The sequence below is a fragment of the Aptenodytes forsteri genome, unplaced genomic scaffold, assembly GCF_000699145.1.
Source record: "Aptenodytes forsteri isolate BGI_AS27 unplaced genomic scaffold, ASM69914v1 Scaffold183, whole genome shotgun sequence".
Taxonomy (NCBI): domain Eukaryota; kingdom Metazoa; phylum Chordata; class Aves; order Sphenisciformes; family Spheniscidae; genus Aptenodytes; species Aptenodytes forsteri.
Genome location: NW_008795918.1, coordinates 3,213,342 through 3,239,296, shown reverse-complemented (window position 1 = coordinate 3,239,296; position 25,955 = coordinate 3,213,342). Strand labels below are relative to the sequence as shown.

General features: G+C 40.6%; 1 protein-coding gene across 1 annotated transcript in view; it reads right to left on the bottom strand.

Moving 5' to 3' along the window:
- Positions 1-25,955, bottom strand: part of ANKRD44 (ankyrin repeat domain 44) — a 77,618-nt gene that overhangs the window by 24,759 nt on the left and 26,904 nt on the right. The window contains exons 8-15 of the mRNA XM_019473511.1: positions 24,550-24,628; positions 20,890-21,004; positions 17,221-17,303; positions 15,811-15,874; positions 13,212-13,280; positions 12,324-12,464; positions 9,380-9,463; positions 8,244-8,355 (exon numbers count right to left, since the gene is read on the bottom strand). Coding sequence (XP_019329056.1) covers positions 8,244-8,355; positions 9,380-9,463; positions 12,324-12,464; positions 13,212-13,280; positions 15,811-15,874; positions 17,221-17,303; positions 20,890-21,004; positions 24,550-24,628 — 747 coding nt within the window. The remainder of the gene's footprint in view (positions 1-8,243; positions 8,356-9,379; positions 9,464-12,323; positions 12,465-13,211; positions 13,281-15,810; positions 15,875-17,220; positions 17,304-20,889; positions 21,005-24,549; positions 24,629-25,955) is intronic.

Below are 25,955 nucleotides of genomic sequence, written 5' to 3'. Positions count from 1 at the left end.
ACATGGGTGAAGTTAAAATAACATAAGCAAGAAGTTTTGCAAGAGCTTAAGTAGACTGAGTCTGAAGAAATTTATTAGTAGTTCCATGCAGCTCTTCCAGTACAAAGTGTAAACATCCAATAAATATGCCACTTACCTGGCATATAAAAGAACAATGTTCAAGTCCTTAAACATATCTAAATTCAAGCAGACCTCCAGGCCACTGGCTGTTCTCACGTGGGACACTAATCTTCTGTTGGAGCTCCTCCACTTCATACAAAATCGTTTCATATTAAGCCATATGAGTGCCATATTCAGTGGGTTATACAGGAGATTCTCACCCAATGAATATACGAAGCAGGACAGCTCCAAACGAGAGCAGGAGATCCTACCCAGTACCAGCCAGCATAACATGTTGGTCACTTCCCGGGATGCAGAAGTCCAATTTCTTTGTCAGTCAGGGCAGAGATTTGAACCTGGAACTTTCACACTCGAATCATGCATAACATGTTTCTTTCTGGCCAGAAATTCTACCTCAGAGGTTCTGTAAAGCCTCATACTTTGGTTTAAGGACCCTCTTACCCAGGGAAAGTTTTGCAAAATTTCATACACTTGTGCAAAAGGTATAGGAAGGCTTTTATGTAGAGAAATTATTATCCTTAAAAAATTTTCTCTTTAGCTAGAAAATTTGAGCACTGGTGAAATACAGTGACAGTCAATTTTAAAAATGTGCATTTCAATGGTATTTTTGCTACTCTCCTCTCATTTGTGCCTCTACTGTGAAATACGCACAAGTGCTTTTTAAATTCAGACTCACTTGAAGACATGTAATTTACATTTCTTCTCCGAACCACTTTGAAATTGGCCACAAACTTCCAGAAAACAGACAAGCGTTGGTTCCATTTCACATTACCAAATGCAAAACATCCAGAACAGTGTCATGCCAGTCAGGTACGTGCACTTGACTCACAGCTCCTAAGACTGACTGAGGAAAAGCAACAGACTTTCTAGCAAAGCTTGAGCCTGTAAGCAACAGCAAGAAGGAAATCCAATGGAAACAAAAGCAGCACACATGCAGTGGCTTGAAGTACGTGGCATGCTAGATAAGAGTTGTGATTCTTCTTCTTCAGGCTTTATCAGAGTGAATACAAGGATTTACAAAATACTATAAGAAGTTTAAATAAAAATGAAAATACACAACATGCGATCATTTTTCATTTACTCACTATATCCAATGGAGTTTTGCTTCCAATCTAATTAAAAATGTCAATTAGAATAATTAAAGACATAAATATTCCAGTATAATAGTAATCTGCAAGTGTTTCTTGGGTTTTTGTTTTGTTTTTCCTGTAGAATAAACTGCATTGCAAGTGCTGCATGAACAGAATCACAAAATCATGCACACGTGATCCTGTGTGCACCAATCTCTACACTGTCCACCTACGGATGAAATACTCCTGAAGCAATGGCCTACTGCCTACTCTCAGACAGCCACTGTGAATAGATACCAGTTGCATTACTTCATAAGGGAAGAAGGGAAAGAGGAAAATAATGTTCGATGAGAATGTTTAAGATCAATCTACTCAATTGACAAAATACAGATATACAGATACAAAATCCACACACTGTGGGAGATTGCCTAATGAAGTTAGATTGCTTTGTAAGCCTACAAATACCAATAAATCAGTGATAGGTTCTTTTGTGCAGAGGAAGCTCCCTTCTCCTCCTCCCCCCCCCCCACCCAGCCACTGTGAATAGATACCAGTTGCATTACTTCATAAGGGAAGAAGGGAAAGAGGAAAATAATGTTCGATGAGAATGTTTAAGATCAATCTACTCAATTGACAAAATACAGATATACAGATACAAAATCCACACACTGTGGGAGATTGCCTAATGAAGTTAGATTGCTTTGTAAGCCTACAAATACCAATAAATCAGTGATAGGTTCTTTTTGAAAGTCTGCCCATGCAGGCAAACATCTTGCCTTATATAAATAAGCCTGATTACACCCCCAACATCCCACCCAGTGCCCACAGCTCTTTCTGAGCTATACAGTCTAATGCAATGCCATATGCCATGATCAAAGGCCCTTTTTATTGGATTCAGTAGATTTGAGGGAGTCAGATATTCTTCACACATTTACATTTAAACACCACACACAGATACACACTCACAGACAGGTATTTAAGGCAACGGCAGAAGTCCACGACCTCTTTCCAAACTGAAGGAAAAACGTCTCCTGCAGTTCTGCAATGGCCTTGTTATTCTCTGTCAGAAGACAGCAGATGTAAGTGCCTCGCTTCTCCACCCCAGGAAAATAAAAATATAAACTAAAAAAGACAAAATCTGTCAGAGAGACAGAAAATAAACCTCAGAGACACTAGGCAATACTCCTATCCTACAAGCCAAAGTACCAGCAGGGTGCCAAAGAAAATGGTAAATTCCTGCACTCATGGAGTTCACAAGCAGCATTAGCTTTCCAGAAAACATTTTTAGGATTAAAATTATCTAGTTTCCAAAACATAAAATCTAAGCCAAAATATATTAGCCTATCTAGCGTATATAGGCTCCTATTGATCGTTTAACCAATGGGTACATACTGCACTAATGCTGACATCACAAATGACATGTAATGACAGTAATGCTGACATCACTAATGCTGACATCACAACTGATGATCAGTTGTGATGGTAATTGAATCAATCTACCATTATTTGGGTGATTCTAGGACTGACAGACAAATTAGGTTTATTAAAGTTATTTTCAAGCATTAAGTTTCTAAGTTCTTTTCCTTTTTAGAGCCACTCGAGTTAATGACTTTGAGCTTCCACCACTGACAAAGGAGCTTCCACGTGGGAAAAGCTCTCATAGACATAGGTACAAAGTCATTCACCACACGAAACACTATCACCACTGGTTTCCGACAAAACGTTCCCTTTAAGAAAGAGGGTGTTGGTCACGGAGACGGACAGGCATTCACGAAGGAGAAAACCCAGAACGTATCCCCTGAATGAAGAGATTCAGGCCAGGAGGTGGCCTAGGGGTTGCCGCTGGACAAGCATCCAAGCCAGATCCCCATGTGGCAAAAGGCTTTTTAACACCTACCCCAACCACACTTGAGATTCATTTGTCACTAATTACCACTGTCCTGCTCTTAGATGGATGAATGAACAAGTTCTTGTTGATAAGAGAGATATATAGTTAGTAGCAGCCACATCAAAGATTTATAGGGTATGTGACTTCAATTTCTCCATGGGTTAAGGAACCAAGTGTTCGAAGGCACGGCTTAACTATTTTCCAGTGGTAACAGCAGGTCTAATAAAAGGTGATTTCTTTCTCTTCAAACCCAGCCTCTCCTTTCACAGCACAGCCAAGATGGCCTTCTGCTAGTGGAAAATCTCCCTCTGCCCCTTCTCCCTGACACAGACGGCTGTGCGGATCACCTCGCTTCAGGCAGGCAGACAGACTGAGATTTGCCTTCTCTTTTGGACACGGTTTTCGGTTAAACCATACTCTCCTCCCATCCTCAAATGAATTAGCCGCTGTGCCGATTCAATTTCTATTAGCCAAAGAGGGAATTTCATTTGCTCATGGAATAAAGAGAAGAACAGATTAAAAGAAAAAATAACCATCAATTCTTACAGTCAGAGAAGAGATTTCACTACAGGAGACAGGCATTTAATTCTGTTTGCCCTAACACTGCACAGAAACCTATTTTTACCAGCACAAAGTGCTTGACTGCCTCGCCAGATAGAATTTTAATGTGAAATTACAATTTACATTTTACTCTTTTCACACCAATAAGGATTTTGTGATAAGATATCATTTCAATGAAAAAACCCACCATATTTTTCTTTTTTCCAAAGTAGTTTGGTGATGTGATCAGCTCTAAAATACCAGCTAGCAACCATGACCGATATCCCTGACTACCGAACACGAAAGAAGTCAGTCCCAATCTAAACAAACGTGAGGTTATTTTTAGGAGTAGGAAAGCAGATGGGAGTTTCAGTTGCTTGTGAGCACACATGCCCACCATTCAGCCTTTATGAATGGCTCCTTACAGATGGAGAAAGAATTCAAGAGTCTGCTTCCACTCTTCTCTTTTTAGCAGCATCACGTCATTCATTGCAGGGCAACTACCCCACTAATATCCCAGACAACCTAAAGGTCCTCCAGGAAAAAAGCTTCTGTCATTGAGCTCTGTGGTTGAACACACAAACACAAATTTTATTTGTTTGGGTCAGAGGATATGACCTTTTCACTCTTAATCCTTATTTCTCCTAATACCTCTCCACTCCCCACAAAGAAATTTAGCTAAATTCCGGCCAAGGTATTGGGCTCACAGTAAACACAAAAGTCAAACCATGAAAATATATTTTTGTAGATAAACCTGCCTTTCCTAAACTGTACTCAAACGTGTAAATATTTTGTAATGCTGAGAAGCTATGGTGCTTAAAGCACAGATCAGATCCCTCAGCGAAGGAAACTCCATTAGATACTGCACCTTCTTCTTCAGACTTTTTTCTTTAAGTGACTATTTATTTAGAAATAAGCTATTTTAGATATCTGTTATAAAAACCAGGGGGGAGAGGGGAAGAAAAAGTTACTCTTACAAGGTCTTTTATAAACTTGACATATTCTGGAACGCTGAAATAATTCCCTAACATTTTGCCAAAGTTCGATATTGTGCATGTAGAGAAATACTAGTAACCATTATTCATAAACTCAAGCTCATTTTTGCACCCACTTTGCCTTAGTTTTGATCAGAATTAAAGCTTCATATTTTATATGTACTCTTTCCCCTAACAGTTTTATGCCCATAAAGAACTGTCTTGTTCTGGGGAAGATAATTCCTAGATATTTTCATCTATGACCTATCAATAGTAAATCAAAAATATTTATCCAAGGGATGAAACACTAAAATAAGAGTTAATCTGGCACTGAAAAATAATGTTGTTATTTCAATAATCCTGCCTGAAAATCTCTTCTTCAGGATGGAAGGGATTGGAAATATTTTAGGAGTATTCCGCATGTCAGAGTTCCTGTGATATAAATTAGTGGTTTGAAGTTAGCACTTTTAAGAAAGACATCAATTTATCGCTGTTATTGCACATGTGAAACCAAAATAAAAAAGTCTCCCTGCCTATCTACAGACATATTTACGTTGGAATTAGGGCTGCTGGGCTCCCACTGTTCCTTGAGTAAGAGCAACTAAAAATATTGCAAATCTTATTTTCTTTTTCATTAGCACTGAAGACAAGAAAGACAAGAAAAATGTATTTCCAAGATACAGCAACAAAACAGCCAAGTACTCCTCAGACATAACCAGCTGTCCTCACGCACCTACTATACACACTAACCCACCAAGTCAACCTGCAGCGTTAACTGGAATCATCAGCTGCCTCCACCATTACCGAGGAGAGCCCGGTGCAGCTCAAGAGAGAGAAACGAGGCAAATAGCATTGCCAATTTCCTGGATCTCCATTGGTTTAGTTTTCAAAACTGATAAACAGCAGGCTTGAGGACTAAGACGGCATTTGATGACTTACTGTTCTCTCTTCTACGTGGAAAAGAAGGGGCCTCTAGATAAAAGTCATGCCTAGAAACAATTAAACCTTAGTGGATGCTTCATTCAACTATGAATAACTAGAGCAATCAATGTACTGTGGTTAATAGCTACCAGAAATAAAGATCATGGTTCATGACGAAGTCCTTGTCATAGGGCCACCACAGAGAGCACAATAAACTGTGACCAAGCCACCAGCGAGCCTCACAAGACAGTGAGGCTCCTTTCCATCTGCACCAGATGAATTCTTATTGCAGCTTTTACACACAGCCTTCAAGTAGCCATAGATAACCATAACTCTGTCAAAAACAATTTGATTGCATTACAGGATAGTGTTGTCTATAGATGACACTACTTTATTAGATGAAGCACAGGAATCAACAATTGTCTTAACACCTGAGAGTCTCACGTTGGAATAAGTGAATAAACGTAGGCACGATGATTATTTCCATTTCATGCCCACGGCACAATTACCTTTCAGCTACTCAAGACTTCGGTCCTGACCCTTTTGTCATCCTGAATTCAAGCAATGCAAAGCAATCAGTGTAGATGTGGTGCCTGTATCAGTTAGTTAGTCACTCTTACAAAATATAAAGTTATTAAACTCGGGACTTGGTAACTCACTAGAGCTAAGGGACAACTGCTCACATGAACAAAACAGAATCACCTTCTTCTGACAGCGGGTGCAGAGATGACGAGTCCTGGTCCTACTGTTGATTGAGCACAAATGCTTTCTGGTACATTTAGCTTTTGTGTTCCAGAGAGAAAATGAGATGCCTGTCAACCTCTGAACACCAATGGCAAAATCCTGGTCCCTCAAAGCTTTAAGGTAGACAACCTAGTACACAATAGTGGCCCTTTGCATGCAAAAGGCTAAAATTCATAGCAGTTTTCTTTCACCGGTGTACACAGAACAGCTGTATGACTATAACTTTACAAATGATACCCTTGGGTTTCTATACAGCAGCTATAGTCACAAATATGGGAAGACTGACACGGAAAAACATTGAATTTCTCTGTCCAAATATAGAACACTTGCTGCACAGCTGCCTCTAGCCCACAGTTTGCATTTCACCCTCCAATATTAAAAGAAAACCCAAGACCTCTGATATGCACTGCATTTCCAGCTCTTCCTTTTGTCTGGCAAGCCTAAGCAACACTGGGGCTCGATAGCAGGTCATTGTCTGCAACTGATAGGTTGCCAGAAAACATGCACAGCAACAAGCAAAAGAAAAGAGAGGGGACCTTGCTCCGTGCCTGCTCCATGCCTCGCGGCACACAGGAACTGTGATATGAAGGCTGAGAGAGAATTCCCCAGTGAAGGTGCTGTTATAGAGATCTCTGCTCATGCAAGTCATGCAAGAATCTGGTGATAAGGCACAAGTAAGGTTGCAATACACATTGCTGTGGCCATACAAGCACAGGCTTGTACACCGCACAGAGGAGGCTACTCTCTATATACACCCTACAAATACGAAGAACATCGGCTTTTGTTCCAAATGGGCGGCAGGCTCAGCAGAGGACCCCTCCATCCCCGTGGGCAGAGTCACGAGAGATCAGCTCTAAGAAAAGGCTCTAAACAAGGAAAGGTCAAACTTGCTGCCACAAGCAACAAAGGAGCAGTGATATTTTAAGTGTCCTAAATATACATGCTTGCAGGTGGGAGCTAAAAAGTCTTAAGATCCCACCTGAGACTCTGACCCAGGGCTGCCCTGGCGTAATTACAGGTCAAGGCTTCCTAGCTGTTGTGACCCTGATGTAGGTCAGCTGCAGTATTTCTCCTGTGGTGGCAGTAACTGACAGCGCTGGTAAATGTGGTGTGAAAGCAGCATGCGCTGTGCAGAGCTCCTTTTCAATAATTAAGTACTTTGACTCTTCAACAAAGAAAGAAAGAACCAAACAACATAAAACACTAAACAGCACACAGTGTTCTTACTAAAGCATGAATATCTATACAATTTTCTAATTAGAGCTTTTTTTAAAGCAATTAAAGCCTATTTATATGTGACACCATAATTTTGGATCACCCTGTATATCAAGCAGTTCAGTTAATGCCCATCTTCATGACACTTATTTTACAAGTCACAAACTTCTATAAATCCATACTATACATCTCCCAAATCCAATTTTTGGCTAAAAATTTTTGGCTTCTTATGCAATGCAATTTCTAATCATTCAGGTCCAACAACAAAAAAAGCCCAGTTACATTGCATACAAGGTTAATCTTGATGATGGTAACTTTATCAATGCTGCTATTGTTTCACCAGAGGCAAAAAGGCACTGCAGGTATGCAGCTGACAAAAGCTATTTACTCTCTCAGTTTGCAAGTCAGATAATGTGCCAGCTGCAGAAGGCACGTACACTGTCATGCACTGGGAACTATCCCTTACTACTGGCACATACACTAGGAATATTTTGGTAACAATTAAAAATAATTTGAGCACACATAAACTCCACTCAAAGACAACATTTAAGCACCAGCTTGTTGAACAAGGACGGGATTATCAAGATTAGCATGTTTTTAAGATACGTCTCGTTGCATATATTTGAGTTTACTGCACCTTACTGCAGGTTTTCACAGATTTGTAAATATCCAAGGAACTGAAATAGTAACCATCAGGGGAGTTCATAATACTAGCATATACACATATATAAATCAGCAGATAAGAGACTTCTGAACTGTCTGAGCACTCACCAGTTCCAAACACTGTCGGTGCCCATATGCAGCAGCATAATGCACAGTGTTGTACCCCTCTTTGTCTTGGATGGATGGATTGGCATCGTTTTGTAGAAGGAACTCTAGACACCTGTGGACAATTCACTCGTTTAAATGAGAACTCACAATATTTAACAGACTTATTCCTCACTGCAACTAGGAGTGGCATTGAAAACTGGCAGTTAATTCTGTATTTCTAGCAGCACCTCAAATCACTTACAAGTTTCCCTCTTTTCACCAATAGCTCCCCACATTCACCATTTTTTAAAACAGAAAATCCCCACTCATCTTTGAAGATCTTCATAAAAAACAGTCTTCAACCCAACTTTATGGCTACTCTAGATTACAAAATGATTTTCTATTACAAAGCCTGAAAGAAAACTACACAACTCTGTACCATGATGTAAACAGCCTAGATTTGCTACCACTGTACATAAAAACTCATAGATCAAACCACTGGCCTCCAAACACGCACTATGGCAAGCTGTAAAATAAAGACTTAACTGAGTTAATTTCCTGGCATGTACGTACATAAATATATTTTCTTCTTTGTTGGCCTTTTTTTTTTAAAATCATGTGTTTTTCAAAGGATCCCTTATGCTCTTTATAGCTCCTGCCACTTTTTCTTATACCATCAAGGAATCATCATTTTGTTATTAGTACTTCCTTCCATAGCTTGTAATTTGTAGTGAATGTAAGGCTGTCATATGAAAAAGGGGATTTTTAAAACAAAAAAAATCATTAAGCAGCTAGATGAAAATGTCAATCCAAGTAAATACATTGAGGAAGCCATTGGCTACTTCTTTTTGCAACATACATACTCAGTGCAAAGCATTAAAATAAGTCAGTGCATGATACTAAAGAATTATTAAATTACTGAAGCAGTACAGTACATTTTCAATTAAGAAACAGCAACAAGCACAGAAACAGAAATATTAGGGTATATGTGCACAGAGAAGAGCATAGAGCTTTTTTTCTTTAGGTGAGCCCCCATTAAAGCTAAGCATTGTGTTTAGCAGAGCAGTGAATGAGCAAAAGCAGAGTGTAAACTGCAGCCCAAAGCAGTGGCATTCTCCAGAAATGGCGTCTAACTGCTTTATTGACACCAAACTTACAATGCAGCTTCTTTTTCCTTCATCTCACTGGCTCTTTCAAGTTCTTCAGCATTTTCATGGGAGTTACCTAAAATATTCTTTCTTCTTAGCATAGAGGACAGAAAAATGCAACTTATTTTCAAAATATCATACCAGTGATTTTGACACAGTCTGCCACCCATCCCCAATCTCCTCTTCAAGGAGTTGACCTCCTCCAGCCAACACTAAGAATTATACAAGTTAAATGAGTGTACTGCATGGGTCTGCAGCCAATAAGTTTTGCAAGCCATGGAGACAACTACAACATGGTAGTTTATTGTCCTGCAAGTCAATACCAGGGAAAAAAAAAAAACAACAGAAAATTCTGGTTTCTATCAGAAAGAGTTTGATCATCTCTTTCTAGAATCCCTCCATTTTTCCCACAGCAGTGTTGTGCATTTTGTTTCCTTTGCAGAGGGGAACTCAGGATTACCACAGCTTGCTTCTTCCTACAGTAACCTGCTAGTTCTTCTCTAGCATTTAGGGTTTAGAGAAACTTTAATCACTGATACTAAATCCGTCTATCTTGAATCTGCATTAGCTGAGTTGCTGACTCTCCTCGCTTTCTGTGAAATATCTTGGCAACACTGTGTGGATCTTTCAGTCGGATTCTTTAGATTCTTCAAAAAGCTCAACATGTCTTCATATTCCTGCCGACTCGGATCATTTTTGGCACCTCTGCTTCTCAGCTGGATGGATGGCAGACAGAAGACTATGATTTGTGACCTTACAATCATGAGCTCGTGATTATGATCTTTCTTGGCCACCAAGGCTAACACAGAATACATCTACAAACTGCTATCATCATGGATTAGTAGCTTGAAAGGTTTGTCGAAGGACAGCTTGCTAATTTCAATCCCAATGTAACACGCAAATTTCAGACTGGATTCTGCACAATGCAGAACAATACATCCTTTCTTTAACATGCAATTTCCCATTTGTAGTATCAAGATTTGTCATTCTTCCTGTGGGTGCTAGCAATAATGGATTGTTCTACAAACCCAGGGTCTGTCTGATGTCCCTGACTCAGAGAAAACTTCATTATTAATAAAATAACTCCCCTGAATATTAACATTGTGAGCTTATAGACAGTACTCATGTACTATGCTGAAGTCCTACCTGCGTCTGCTTTCAGTTAACTACAAATCAGTGAGATCCCAAAATAAGATTCCCTGAACAGAGTAAGTGATGATCTGGAGAAACAGTACATACTCGGAAACTGCAATCATCTATTTAATGAAAATGCTGCTGTGATTTCCATTGCAGGAAAGGGTACTTTCTGAAGACCATAAGCAACAACAATTACCAAAATAGCTGAAACAGTGGGGCAACCTCGCTGCACCAAGACTTCTCCCTGCTCATTAACTGCCCACATCCGAAGTTAAATAATTATGAATATTCTTTGGACTGAGATTGCCTGACCTTGGGAGTTTTTTGCCATTCAGCAGGAAAACAAATATGCTGACCTATAAAATCACGGACTGCAAAGAGCATTTCATCTATGTAACAAGGCTTCTTCCAGAACATCTCAAACGGGAAAACTTAATGAGAAGACAGCATCACCACATCAGAATCAATTTAGGTTTGGACTACGAGGGCAAATAAAGGCCACATATTCCTGCTAATGTTCAGGATGTGACTAAAGTAAGCTTTCTTTTTTTTTTTTTTTTTTAATTAGTGATGGAAGTAGATACATCCTTAAGTTGTTTAAATGCAGGAACTTCACCTACAAAGAGCCAAAAGCTGAAAAACACACAGAATCAAAAGTCTCAACACCCTGAGTAACAACTCACCCTGGCAAGACAGAATTAGAAACAGCCAGTGGTGAAAACCTTCCTACAAGCCTACTCTGATTGTAATGCCAAGCACAGACCTTTGAAGATCCTGCTGCCTTCTTCCCAGCACTGTTCAGGTTTGAGAGTGATAGGGAAGACATTTTTTATATCAGTATTATCACAGCAAATGATGAAGAAGCTACCAAGGCTCTGGTATGGCATCCAAACCTCTACCATAAAGTTAAGCTGAAGTTTTCCTGCAGTGGCTTTGAGGTGGTATTCTGCTGGGAATGAGCCAGATGTATTTTTACCAGACCTCACTATATGAGAAACCAAGAAAATAGCTCCTTAGTGTCTAAAGGAATGAGACAGAGAAGCATGGGATGACCTAAAATAAATACAGGTCGCTAACAGTTTTAAGAGAGAACTAACAGTATAATTGAGCCTGTTTTATACAGTATGTTATAAGGAAGAGATTGCCAAAATATGCAACTATCTGGGAATTAGAAATTGCAGTCACTAACCACAGGATTTCTAAGTGTTGCAGCTGTTTTCTCCCTTTCTCACAAGAACAGCACTGCATTCTGCCAAAGGATATTCCCCAGGCCTCTCTCTTTTTAAAGTCTTGAAAAAGCAACCTGTTTGGACAGGGTGAGCATTTTTATCAGCTCTGACAATGGAGGGAGCCTGATGGGTAGATCTATCCCATCTTTTCCAGAAAGTCTGTCAGAATGGCCAGATATTTGTCTGTCACAGCAGTCCATCTGGGAAAACCTTTCCTGCTGTCTCCCGCTCCATCCCTTCTGATGGACTTGCAAAGCAGATGTAGAAAATTCTCTGAGCTTACTCTTGTGAGGAAACCACACAGAGGAAAACATAGGACAAAATGTTGTGAAAATAGTTCAGTAGGACAGGGTGGCTGCAAAACTGTGCGATACATCAAAGGTAAACCGTAGAGCTGAAATGCCACATCATCTGGGGATGGCTTATAGTCAGAGCAACTCAGTGTAGAGTTATGCATACATCCGAGAGAAATTCCTTTGCTAGCGGGATCATTTTTTTGGCTCAAATGACATAGCATCATGAAGAGAATAGAATGACACTGATTTAGCAAAACACTTTAAACAAGGAATACAAAGAGGCTTTCTTACTTTCGGTCCATGTCAGAAGCAGCAGCATAGTGCAAAGGGGTGCGTCCCCAGTCATCTGTTTCATTAATATTGGCTCCTGTTGTCACCAGTGTCTCAATACAGTGGAAATGACAATTTGCAGCTGCATAGTGCAACGGTGTCCTGGAACATAAGCGACAATTTGTTAGCTCATATTCCAATATGCACCACCGAGGATAACGACAAATCTTAATTGCTGCATTCGTACAGATTTCCAGCAGTTAATATCAGTGCCTTAAGTTCCTGTGGTGAAATGCAAAGTTATGCAAATTTAACAAAATATTGTGTTAATAGGAAGTTTTGGTGCTCCTACGAAGCCTAATAGGATACAGATCCTCAATCTGTGTCTTGCAAATGACCTATTCCCAGTGACAGCCTCTGCTGTTGCTCTGCATACATGCTACTTTCTTCCAGCTGGGAGGCAGAGCAAAGCACGGTGTCCCTCACAGCATCTTATTTAGCTGGCATAGCAACACTCATAGCAACACTTCACATGGGGAGAAAAAACCTCTAGGAAACACGTCAAATAGCAGCAATCCTCCCATCATAACCCAGGTGTTGTCTTGGGCAGACAAGCACAAGAATTTGGGCAATAAGAGAAGCAATAAGGAAAAAAAAATAAACGTGTGATATTTTTAAAACAGAAAACTCAAGAGGGTGGGATGGCTTTTATGTATTTCATGAAGTCTGCACCTGTCTGTCTGGCATACAACTACAGCAGCAAGAGTTCTGCAGGGAAGGCCAAACTCCTACTTTATTTTACTGTCATTTTTCATAGAACCTATGATTTCCAGACTGAGGTGGTCTTTCTTCCTTGCCTGCTAGATTCTTTATTTTTTCTTTTTTAAACGAGCTTCATAATTTACCTACCTCCCACATTTGTCCTTCTTATTAAAATCTGCTCCACTGCTTTGCAAGAGTTTTATACATTCAACATTACTGGAAAGAGAAGAAAACAAAACATGAACAAAACAGAAGTTTACATCTGTGTTGCCCCCTGCCCCCAAAAAGGAAAAAGTTACTTTAAGTGGTTTTGTATTATTTGCCGTGCAAAAACAGGGTACAGGCAACTACAACGTGAAATTCAATCAACCAGAAAATGAAGCTTTAAAAAACTATTGCCTTTTTTTCTAGAAAACCTCCAACTTCTCTTCTGCAGAAGAAAAAAAAAAAAAATTCCAAAGAGAGCACAGTAAATGTGATCTGAATTCAGTGTGTTTGGAGATTTTCAGTGGGAGCTGTACTCTAATGCTTCCCACACTGAACTGGTATTTTATAAGAGAACTTTAAAAGAAAGTTGTTACGAGCTTATAAAATGCCAGTCTAATAATGAAGAGGTGACATTTAATGAAATCCACCCCCGTTCAGCAAAGCATTCAACAGTAAGCACTTTGCTCAAATCCTATTTACTTAGTGAGATTTAATCACAGGCGTTACTTTTAGGTTTACTCTCATATGATTTGTTGACTATTGATAGATTTAAGCACATCTCTAAGTGCTCTATTGTTGAGTAAGGGGCATAGCTATTTAAAATGATTGTCATATCAATACTGCATTTATATAAGTGGATGAATTGGGGTCTATTGCTTTGTATCTGTTGAAAGAATTCACCACATCATAGCTGCTTCTTCCTCTTGTTTAAAGCCAGGTGATTTTTAACAGAAAATAAAACAGATGAATTCTCACATCTTTTGTAATTCAAGCAAATAAACGTATGACTCCAAGCCAGAAAATGACATAAAGAAGCGCAGTACTTTCCAAGACTCCCTGTCATTCACAGGGGCAATAAATCATTTGTGTTCACAATCAGATGAGCAGGCCTTTGAAGTAAGTTCTTTTCCTAGTACCCATGCAACTCCCATTAATGTAATGGGAGTAACAGGCACGCGTCAGGAAAAAACCGAATGCCTTTTGTATAGCTCCAGCTCCAGGAAAAAAAAAGACTGGATGCAATATGTTGGCTTATGTTCATCCCTACTCTAAATCGCTATTGCATAAAATAGCTACAGAACACTCACCACAACGTACTAAAAATAAAAACACTTGTTAGTGATGACAATTGTAGTAAACCACTGGAAAAATATAGTTTATTTTCATGAGCCACTTTTCCTTCTTATGAAGCCTCTCCTTCTCTTTAGGGTTTCCAGGTTGTTTTTATTATTCTTTTGGGGTACAGCCTTATTGAAGAGGTAGCATTTTACTATATTATAATAATCTCCATCCAAGCAACAGTCATACCTCCTCTATTAATATGAGACAAGTATCAAGAAGAATAATATCATAAGAATAATAAAAACACTATTTGGATCAATTTTATTAGTTTTTTGTAATAAGGAAAACTTTGTGATACACATTTTGGTCCACCGAGAAGAAAAAAAACCTTCCAGAAAGACTGCCAAGTATTTGCTATGGATGTCCATTTCTGCTTGCTATAACCACAGACAATCCAAGCTGGGTTCTAGCCAGGGCTCCATTTCAGCTGTTTTTGGAGCCATAAAGTCCTCAACAGAAGAGTCAAAATTCAACGCTTGCCAAACGTTTTGTCCTTTTGCTAGGTTAACTTCACAGCACTCCACTGACAATTATTTGGAAATATTGAAGCTAACTGGATGCTACATTTACAACTTAAATTGACATATTTCAGTTTTCATTTGTTTCCATTTCTGGCCTCCCAGCACTTATCAGGAATGCATCGCCCTGAGAGAACAACAGTCTTTTGACTTTCTAATTTGGAGGTTGGGGGTTGTTTGTTTGTTTTGGTTTTGTTGTTGTTTTGGTTTGTTGTTTTTGCTTTTAGAAACTTTTAAACTTGCACCTGAAAAACGGGAAAGAAGGAGATGAGCTGCATTTAGACTCCAGGGTTGCAATCTGATGGGCACTGTTGCGTAGCTGCATTTTTGGAGAAGGACACAGTCCAAAGGCGGAGGCCAGGAATAACTCCCCTGCCAGCAGCATCCCGGGAGCCACAGCTCCTTCTTTCCACTCACTTTTCCCTAGGAACTGATGATTTCCTGCTGACTGCTGGCCCTCAGTGACCGTGGTGGCCAACAGACAGACCTGGGTGAGTATGCACCACCCCCACCCAAAGCTGAAGGAGTCTTCACAGGGGCATGAAAAGGCAGGGCTTTACCCTATGCCTGAAACCCATGGTGCAAATCACAACCTGGCTGTCTGTAGCAGAGGGAATCAGACCGCCTCCTTTACTTTGCAAGCAACCCCTATAGAATCATAGAATAGAATCATAGAATCATTGAGGTTGGAAAAGACCTCTAAGATCACCGAGTCCAACCTCCTACGTGAGGGCAGTGGGAAAAGACAGCCTCAAGTGACCAAAATTTGACATCAGACCACTTTGCATCCCTTGCACCGCAATAAATTCCTCTGTGGATGGCACAGCCAAGTTGGCTGGCACCAAATCTGCAATGAAGCCACAAAATAACTTACAACAGCTACAGTCGCAGCTACTCACCCTCCTGCAGCGGCAGCGTGGAGGCACGTTCTTCCAAAACTATCAGGGGTGTCTATTTCAAAGCCTGCAGACAGCACGTGCTCATTACTAAACAAGGACACTATGCTATACTTTTGTCCTAGTTAAACCACAAGAAACATTGCAGAGACAGAAAAATCAGTTAGTTGGAAAAAAACAGAACGCAAGCAACTACAGTCAGAAAGAGGTTGTCACAGGAACGGCGAGCGGCTGCCCCAGTTTGGCAGCTCTATAAAAAGAGCTGTAAAGTCGACGAGCATCTATTTCCGCATCCAGCTCTGCGCCACATCCCTGTGTAAAATCATGTGACAGGCATTTATGAGGCAGATACTTATCAAGAGGACTGCGACAGCAGGACATGAAGACAGAAAACATGAAGAAATGAGGAAAAACCACAGAGCCAGCCTGAACATGAAATGGGGCCATTTTTATTGCGTGTGGTTTTCAGGTTGGAAAGAGGCTTCCAAGAGCACGCAGGGATATTCATCGAGATGCACAAGGCCAAAGATAAAAGCCTGGCAGTATTAGCTCTGGTCACCCAGAGCTTTTTCTCTTCCTTCCTGATCTGGTGGTCAAGGCCAGAGCACACCAAGGTTTAATGTAATGGGGTATGTAATTGCTATTTTTCACACTTTTTTAATATCCTACAGGACTCAAGTTTAGGGGAAAAAGTAGTTGTAGGAGATTTTACGTGTTAAGTAATGAAGCCATTTTCTAGAAAAAGCATATGATCTGCCTTGTGATTTTTTAACTCATGGGAACTCTTGCCTGGAAAAAAAGAATTTGGGATTTGGCACCTGATTACTGCCTCTTTTGAAACGGTTGCATCAGCAAACTCCTGCTTCTTCTGCTTTGGGATCCTGAGACTGCTCTCTCAACGCTACACTTTCACTCATTTCCCCTCTCGTGCCCACAGAGCTTTGGCCAGCCTAACTCCTTTACTCTGGCCAGATTCAGAAACACACTTTAGCTGTATCTAAAATACATCATCATCAGTGAGATGTAAATACCTGCGCCAGTGCAGGCCCCAAGGAGATAATTTCCTGAATTATTCCTTTGGGGGGGGAAAAAGTCCAAAACAAAACAGTATCTCGCATTCCTACAGTTTGGAAAAGGGTCCTAAATTTCCTCCCTCCTCCCGGTGAATTAATATAAACTCTCTGAACCTGCCAGGAGAAAAGAGCTTCAGGCATGAGCAATACAGGATGCGAGGAAGTACCAGCATGCCGTTTAGGAAAGCCTCGCACGCTCCCGTACACCACACCACACAGCCGAACACAGCAGCGCAGGAAGTCTTTCGTTTGAACAATTCACAACAATGAGTACAAAGGGGCCGTAAGCAGCAGAGACACACACTACTTGAGCTCCACAGACACTGCGGGATTTACTTACCCGATGACAACAATTTCCTGCAGCAGTCTGAGTGAGCGTTCAGCGCTGCTAAGTGTAAAGGGAACATGTTGTGGATCCCACACCTAAAAGGCACAACAGCCTCATTACACAGAGTCACGTGAAAATGCAGGTTGCATACAGACACAACACATCAAAAGCTCCTTCCACAAAGGCAGCTTTTTTTTACCCTTTTTGAGGAAGATTCTTCCTGCCATGTTATTTTTATCTGTATTTCCTTACCAGCCTTCTCAGGAGTTAAAAATATTCTGATACAGCAAAATCTTGGCATTACGCTTTGAACAGAATGTGGCAGGAAGGTTTCTAAAAATTCAAGGCAAAAGCCAAGGTAAGGGAGGAAGCGAGAGAGCAGATATTGCTTGGAGTCAATTTCCTGGTGTGGGATGCACAAATTTCTGCATCAGCTACACATGCTGCAACTGCCATTCTGAGGTGAAAGTAAATGCCAAAATCTTCTCAATATTCTTTCTGAAACCCATTTTTCCTGCAGTTAACATCCTTTAGATAACTCTCATGTGGGTTTTTAAAGCCTCCCCTTCTTCCCTCTCTCTCCCCCCTGGGCCTGGGGCAGCTGACGACTCTTCTTCACACTTTCCTTTAGGCTGCTGTGACACTTACAGTTTTCTTCCCACGTCCTAAGAACTAAACAGCTAATTTTCCTATTTGCTCCAGCTACTCTCCTCATACTCCCTTTCACTTTTTCCCCCCTTTAACACATGACTCTCTTTTCAATTACGCTATAAAGTTCTCAGAGCAGACATGCTGGGTAAAAAAAAAAAAGGTAGGCACCTATCATTAGGCTAAATCTGTATCAGGCAACCACATAGTTATTAAACAAGCTGAGCACTCAGCAGCTTTTATTAATATCAGCAAATCATCCCAGTTCAGTCCCTAAGCACGCCGCTGTTTACTGTCTCAGAAGAATTTTAGGTTTGGACATCTTGGCTTCTGTCATTTAGCATAGTTTTGTGAAAAGCATCTTGTTCTTCTAGAAATACTATCCTACCGGCAGTCCTCCAAGTGCACATAAATATGGAGCCTCTGAAACCAGCTATCTCGACAAGATTATCATCTACAGCCTGCTTCAGCAGATATATTTTTGAAAAATGACACACTCTTGAACAGTGTGATGGATTCATATCTGCCCTTCATTTCTGCAAGACAATTGGTGGATGGGAGAGTATGATCACCTCATGGAAGAGGATTTCGGATACGGACCCAAAGACGAAGGAACTTGTCTTTCTGCAAGACTCACCATAAATCATAATTACTTATGAAGCTTTGGACAAAAATGAATGTGGATGTTTATAAAGATATCTTGCTCTCTCCAACATTTTATACATACATGTATTTAACTAATTTTGGTTTGTTTTTAAAAAACTTATTCTTTCCAGAATCCACAGGCCCATCCTTCCTCTGTCTTCACATTAAATGTGTCCTCCTTGCTGCTTCACTACACTAAGGAGTGACTTGTAGTGCTGTACAAATTTTAATTTTGCTACTGTCAGCATCTACTTCTTCGAGGAAATCTACTAAAAGACGATCTGACAGCCTATTCTTTGAAGGAAACAGCACAAGCTCCACGAAGCTGCTGCATCTGTATAAACAGGTTGCATTTTTTAGCCGTGGATTCATTTATTTAAGCTAACATTGGACATTCTGTATTGCTGTGCTTCTTCCTACACCCATTTCCCTCTATCTCCTCTTCCACCTAGTTATCTAAAGCAATATTTTTCTTTTTTAGGTCAGGATTTCCACCCAGCACATGTTTTGGCTGGTTTCCATTGAAATACACTATCTGCACATCTGCTAACCAGTGTCACACTTCTATAGAGCTGTTCACACTGGTTCCTCCCATCACTTACACACTTTCCCCTTTAAATGCAGTTGCCTCAAAGACTGACCGAGCTGTCTGCAGTTGTTGCTAACAATGCTGCAGAATTTTCTTTTCAAAGCCAGTTCAGGGAGCTCAGCCAGAGTTATTTACATGCAGCACATACGAAAGCCCATTCCCAGCATTTCAATGCTCCTTGTTTAGCACAGACAGTAGCATCGTTTGGATCTGCCTGGTCCAACTTCTTATTTCACTTATTTCTGCTGCTGGAAAAAGTATTTTATTCGATCAGTGTTCCAGTCACCCAAGTATGAAATAGAAATTTCTAACTGGATAACCCTGATTCTAAGAGTGGGCTATCCCACTGCATCTTATTTTCCCTTTAAACCTGAAGATAAGAGACAGACTGAGACTTACTGTACTGGAGAAAGAGCTAGGAAAAATACACATCTTTTTAGACACCAAGATCTTTATGCTGATTATGTTAATAAAATCCAGTGACATTAGCTGAAGCCTGTGGAATTTCATTATCCATGCCAACTGAAGATCTGTTCCACCTTCCGAGTTTGCATGGTGACAGTCGTACTTGATAAAGGAATATGGGCAAATGTGCTACTTTCTTAAACATTGTCAAGCAAACAAACAAAACACTGAGAGCTGCAAGTATCTTCAAAACTAAAACCAGCTCATTTGCATCCGAAAGCAGGTTTTCCTAACTAGGTGAGTCAAGAGAAGTCACTGATTTCTATGGTAGGTTCTAGATAGAAGACTCTTAAATTATATTTTGGAGACATGTGGAGGTTATTGCCGAAAACTTACATTCATGAAATCAGATGCTGCTATTAAACACCTGGTACAGATATCCCTCATGGCATTGCATTACTCTGGTCTTATACCCCTTTGTTTACCTTCAGGTTTGCTATTTTCTTTTGACAGACCGTAAGAACCTGAACATAACTCACTGATACTCAAGTACTCTTAAAAATCAAGCACCTGCCAATGTTTGAGTTGACAATAGTTATCATATTGTGGGTGCAGTCTTGACACGTGCAAGAGGAAGAAAAAAAAAAATTGAATTGAAGCAGAAAGCACTAACAACATTTAGAAATGTATCTTATTTCAACTCCTTGTCCTTCTATTCAAAAAAGACTCCCAAATTCAAAAATCAGATAAAAGCAGTCCTATTATTTCAGCCACCTGAATATCAGAAACCATGCAACATCAAGACAGGCTCTAGTTATATTGAGATCAGAAATACTTAGTAACATCTGCTTTGCAATACTGCATTTCTATTGATTGTCCTATGTCATACCAAAAGATACAAGACAAAAGAATAATCACCATGTATGACAGATCACTAAACATTTGGCTAATTTAGATACTAAGGAATATGCACACAATTCCCTTGGAAGGCATCTGAATTTTTTTCAATTACGTTTCCTATACAAACTCATTGCTACAGACTTCCTGGAATAACTGTGATCAAGATGCACTTTATATACACATACGTACTTCATGTACCCCACATACCACTGTGCCACATCAATGCTTTAGGAAAAAGAAGCAGCACTTGTACTACCTGTAACCGTGTAACTGGGCACAATAGGGACTTAGCAGGGCTTCCTTCCCCCCGACACTTCCCAAGTGTTCATATTTTAGCCCCATGTCACCCACTGAAGTACAGTGGGTACTGAAGTACAGTACAATTACGCTTATCCATTTTAACCTTCACACTTCAGAACCCGAGGAGTAACTGTGTTTCCAGGCATTGGACATAACGCTTGATCAGTGGAAACAGCTCCACTTCAGCCACCTACTTGGCAGCATCAGCTCCGCTGGTTATGAGGGTGTTAATCAAAAGCTCATGTCCGTATCTTGCAGCCACGTGCAGAGGGGTGTTACCATCCTTATCAACACAGTCGATTTCCCCTCCTGCAAAGGACATTTTCATACAGTTTAACACTGAAAGATTAAGCATGAACCAGTGACACAAACATTATTTCTCTCTAGTGAATGCAGCATAACCAGTCCAGCCACAGAGACAATTTCAGAGACCAAGAACCAGCACACAGCAAGCTGTCAGCTATCAGCCACTGGTACTGAACATGGTCTGGCAGCAGCATTTTCACCTCCCTCTCCAACTGCAGTGGTGAGGAAAAATGGTGGGAAACAGGTGAACAGGATGACATACAATGGTCAAGTACATGATTCAGACTTGCTGCTCATCTAAAGGTGCAAATGGATGCCTTGAATTAAACTAACAAAATAAACAGCTGAAACCATGCCCTCATTTGTAAAGGCATTGCCACTCAACCTTACCTGTAAGACAACAATGTTAAATAGAGTTCATTCAAGAGGCCAGCAGGAACACACTGCAAACAAGCAGCATGTTGTGTGCCTTCTCTGTGTCTTACCAAAGAACAACCAAACAGCGCTTAAGTAGAACTTCTCCTGTTGCAATTTAAGCCTGTCATCTTGTGTTTTACCCTCACAAGCAGGAAAAATAGATTATTTCTTTCTTCTCTGCTGCAGCTTTTGACCCATGCAAAGATTGCTATCAAGTCCTTGTTTTCTTCTTGGACCAGGGAACTGTAATTTTTTCAGTCTCTCCTTGTAAGTCAGGTTTGCTGCACTCCAACTATTCTTATCCTTCCCCCAGTCCTCTCCAGCTGGCCCACATCCTTTTGGAAGTAAAATGTCAAAAGCCAGAAACACTACCACAGCTGACGTCTCCCAACGCTGAGCTGAGCAAAAGGATTACTTCATGCCTGCTGGCTACGCTCCTATCTATACAGTGCTGTACATTGTACAGCACCATGTATATTGTTGATCATTTTTTTTAAGCATCATGACACTGTTGACTTGTGGTCAACAGGCTTCTGATCCTCTACAAGCCCCAGATCCTTTCCTGAGGAACTGCCACCCACCCGGCTGTTGCCGTTCTGAACTTGTCCAACTAGTACTCCTGCCTGTGTGTGGGATCTTTCCTTTCCTTCACTTCCATTATAACTTCTGTCTCGAATTTTACAGGATCATTTTCCGTTCTGACTCCACCTTCTGCCAAACTAACAGTCTCTCCCAACTTCATGGTTTCTCCAAATGTTAAAAACACATTTTCTATTACACCTTCCAAGTTGTTAATGAAAATACTGGACAGTTGCAGGCCCAGGAGGGAAACTGAAAACCCCCTCACTACACCTTCCATTTCAACAACAATCCATTTATTATTAATCTCTGAGTGCAGTTTTTCAACTAGTTATGCACCAACACTGTAATATTTTAATACTCCACTAGTTTGCTGTCAGAATACTTTATGAAAGCATGTAAAAAGTCCTGCTAACATCAGGATATGGTAATATTTACTGCGTGTCCACTATTCACAGGAGATAACAAGCCATAACTGCAACAAGAAAAGTTCTAGTAGAGCACTATACAGCATTTTCTAACGGTAAATAAAGGGCAGTGAAATGCTGGAACAGGTTCTCTGGGGTGGAGCCTCCACCAGCGGAGGTCTCCATGAACATTACTCGCCCACAGAAAAGTCAGAGGACTGTGCCGTGTTCACAAAGCCTATTACCCTGCTGTAGAAGAGAATTATGATATTTCAGCATCTTTTACTCTTGAGAAATCTATGCCAAATACTGCCCACTCCTCCCTAAGTGTTTACAAACAGTTTGTTCATTCGCTCATTTCAGAATTTTTGGCTGACCTATGTAAAATTCTCCATCTTTTCTTTTTCCCCATTTTTAAAGATAGGTATCACATTTGCAATTTTCCAATTTTAAGGTAATCCATTCTTCATAGAATCATAGAATAGTTTGGGTTGGAAAGGACCTCTAAAGGTCATCTAGTCCAACCCCCCTGCCATGGGCAGGGACATCTTCAACTAGATCAGCTTGCTCAGAGCCCCGTCCAACCTGACCTTGAATGTTTCCAGGGATGGGGCATCCACCACCTCTCTGGGCAACCTGTGCCAGTGCTTCACCACCCTCAGCGTAAAAAATTTCTTCCTTATATCTAGTCTAAATCTAGCCCCCTTTAGTTTAAAGCCATTCCCCCTTGTCCTGTCGCAACAGGCCCTGCTAAAATGTTTGCCACCATGTTTTTTATAAGCCCCCTTTAAGTACTGATAGGCTGCAGTAAGGTCTCCCTGAAGCCTTCTTCCTCTACTCATCGCTAGAGACAGCAGCCAGAAATTGAGACATCTTCAGCCCACTCATTAAGTGCTCCAGAATGAAACTCCATTTCTTTAAATCATTGACATTTCTCTCTTCCACAATATCCCATGGCAATGAGGCATAAAGTCACCTGCAATCAGATCTGTGCACAATACTAAAATTAGAGAGGCAGCAAACGAAGAAAGAAAAAAAAGAAGCGAAACCCAAGTAACTTGAAGAAGAGCAGAGAGGTGTGAAGGACAGATGAAGAACTCCAGTCCTTTCACACACAAATCCAACAGAGAGCAAACAACAGCTGTAAGTCAGAGAGCATATTTGACTAAATAACTAAAAATTGCATTAAAGCACAGTTTCTTCCAGTTTTCCCAAACTCCTTTTATTATTACTATTTTATTTATCCAAGGAGAGATATGACAACAACTTGCATGATGTACCGAAGACCTCCATTTTAAAATACAATCTTGTGTAAATATAAGTGTCATTACATTTACAGCGTAACTGTTCAGCCATCTTCAACATCTCACACTTAATTTCCAAGTTTGGGATTTTGGAAACAAACAAAAAAACCAACCAACCAACAAACCCCAGACCAACCTGTCCGGTACAGTGGTCAAAGCTGGGAAGCGTAAGTAAACAATAATAGCAACCTCTGTCCATTGGAAACAGGCCTCTGCCAGATCTCCAACGATAATATTTGTTATACTCTGTACTATTCTTGGACAAAAGAGATACCTGATAAATGACTGATAATCAGGAATCCTGGCTATGCCAGAACAAACAAGGTGGCACTGGTCCATCCTCCTGAGTATTTATTCAACACTTAATGAAGACAGCGGTGAGGGGTGGAGCTAAGGGAGGTGAGAGAAGTACAGCTGCTGAGTGGAGGGCAGAGGAAATGGTCTGAGCTCTGAGAACACCAGGGCTCCCAAGGGAGGACAACTAGAACCTTTTTCTTTTTTTAGTTTTTAAACAATTTGAGAAAGAAAGTTGTGCCTGCTTCTCAGCAGAAAGAAAGACATAAATACAGTTTTGAACTCTTGTTTTCAGGTTAAGAATTACAACGGATCAGCTGGACCACCGTCAGCTGGAGGAATATGGGATTTTGTTAACAACCAAAATCTCAACTTGCGATGACATGCTGGAATGAGAGCTGTCAGTGCAGCTCAAAGCCAGAAGTTGATGGAGAGCTAAGCAGCTCTCAGAACAGTCCTTTGGCATGCTGGGTCAGAACAACTGAAACTTGCAACCTTGGAAATGCCTAATCTTTTGGAGACTTGTTAAACAGGCACAGAAACTCACCATTCTGAATGAGGGTCTGCGACCGCGTGAACCTCCCATGGACAGCTGTCATGTGCAGCGGGCTCTTCCCATCCTTACTCTAACAGAAACAAAACATAAACCCAATCTTTAGCATGTAAAGTGGTGGTAACAATTTGAAGTCTCTCAGCTCAACATCCTACAGCTACTCTTCAGATAAAACCTCCACTAGCTTCAAAAGTCTGTAGGGCTGAATCTATACATGATGGTAAATGCAGAAGGCATGAGCATACAAGTAAAACAGTTCCTCAGCAATGAGTAGGAAATGGGCTGGAGTGGAGCCTGTCCTCACAGCCTGGATGTACACAATACCTGCTAGAAACCTACAGATATGTGACATATTATTCTTGAATATTATTTTTAAGTAACATTTCCCATTCAGTCATTGTTTTCCCTAATCCTTGCAAAGAGGGGAATAAAGAAAAGCAAAGGAACCGTAAAGCTAAGTAGAAGCAGTCTCCGAGAGATTCAAGAACTACATCCTGTTTATCAATCTGCATTTTATAGATACATCCCAGAATAAAAGCCTCTATATTAAAAAGTTTTGGTTAATAAATATTCATGCAATCAAAAATAGGATGTCTACAAAAGACAATTAGAAAACAGGGAAGGCATATGAAAGGAAAGGTACAATGAGTAGAGATCGATGTTTTGGGTTCTAGAGAAAGAAACTGAGATTGGGGAAGCCGAGGAGCTGCAAAAATAGCAAGGGAAGGGTACCAGCCTCGCTACTCACAGCACTTCATGTTTATTGGCATGGGGTTTTGCAATCATTGGCACACACAGTCCCTAATTTCATTTTAATAATTCTGAGTTTAAATAGTGCACTGACTATTCACTGATCTCAGGGGACTTGACAGAGGTGTTAAATGCTACGAGACCAGTTTTACAGATGGGAAACTGAAACACACAGAGTTTAAAGTAAAGCAGTCAAAATCTTATATGAACTCAGAGATCTTAAGCCTTCTGGTACCTATCCCGGTACCCTGTTGGATAACAGCAAGTCCCTTTCAGCTTCATCAAGACGTATCAGTTGTATCTCAAGAGCATTCAGATATCCTAAACAGAAGCAGACTTTGTAAACTCAGGCTCTAAAATAGGTAAATGTTGTGGTTTAACCCAACAGGCTGCTAAACACCACACAGCCATTCGCTCACCTCCCCCCCCGCCAGTGGGATGGGGGAGAGAATCGGGGAAAAAAAAGGTAAAATTCGTGGGTTGAGATGAAGACAGTTTAATAGGACAGAAAGGGAAGGGAAAATTAATAACAATAATAATAGTAATGATAAAAGAATATACAAAATAAATGATGCACAATGCAAGTGCTCACCACCCGCTGACCGATGCCCAGCCAGTCCCTGAGCAGCGGTCACCGCCACCCGGCCAAC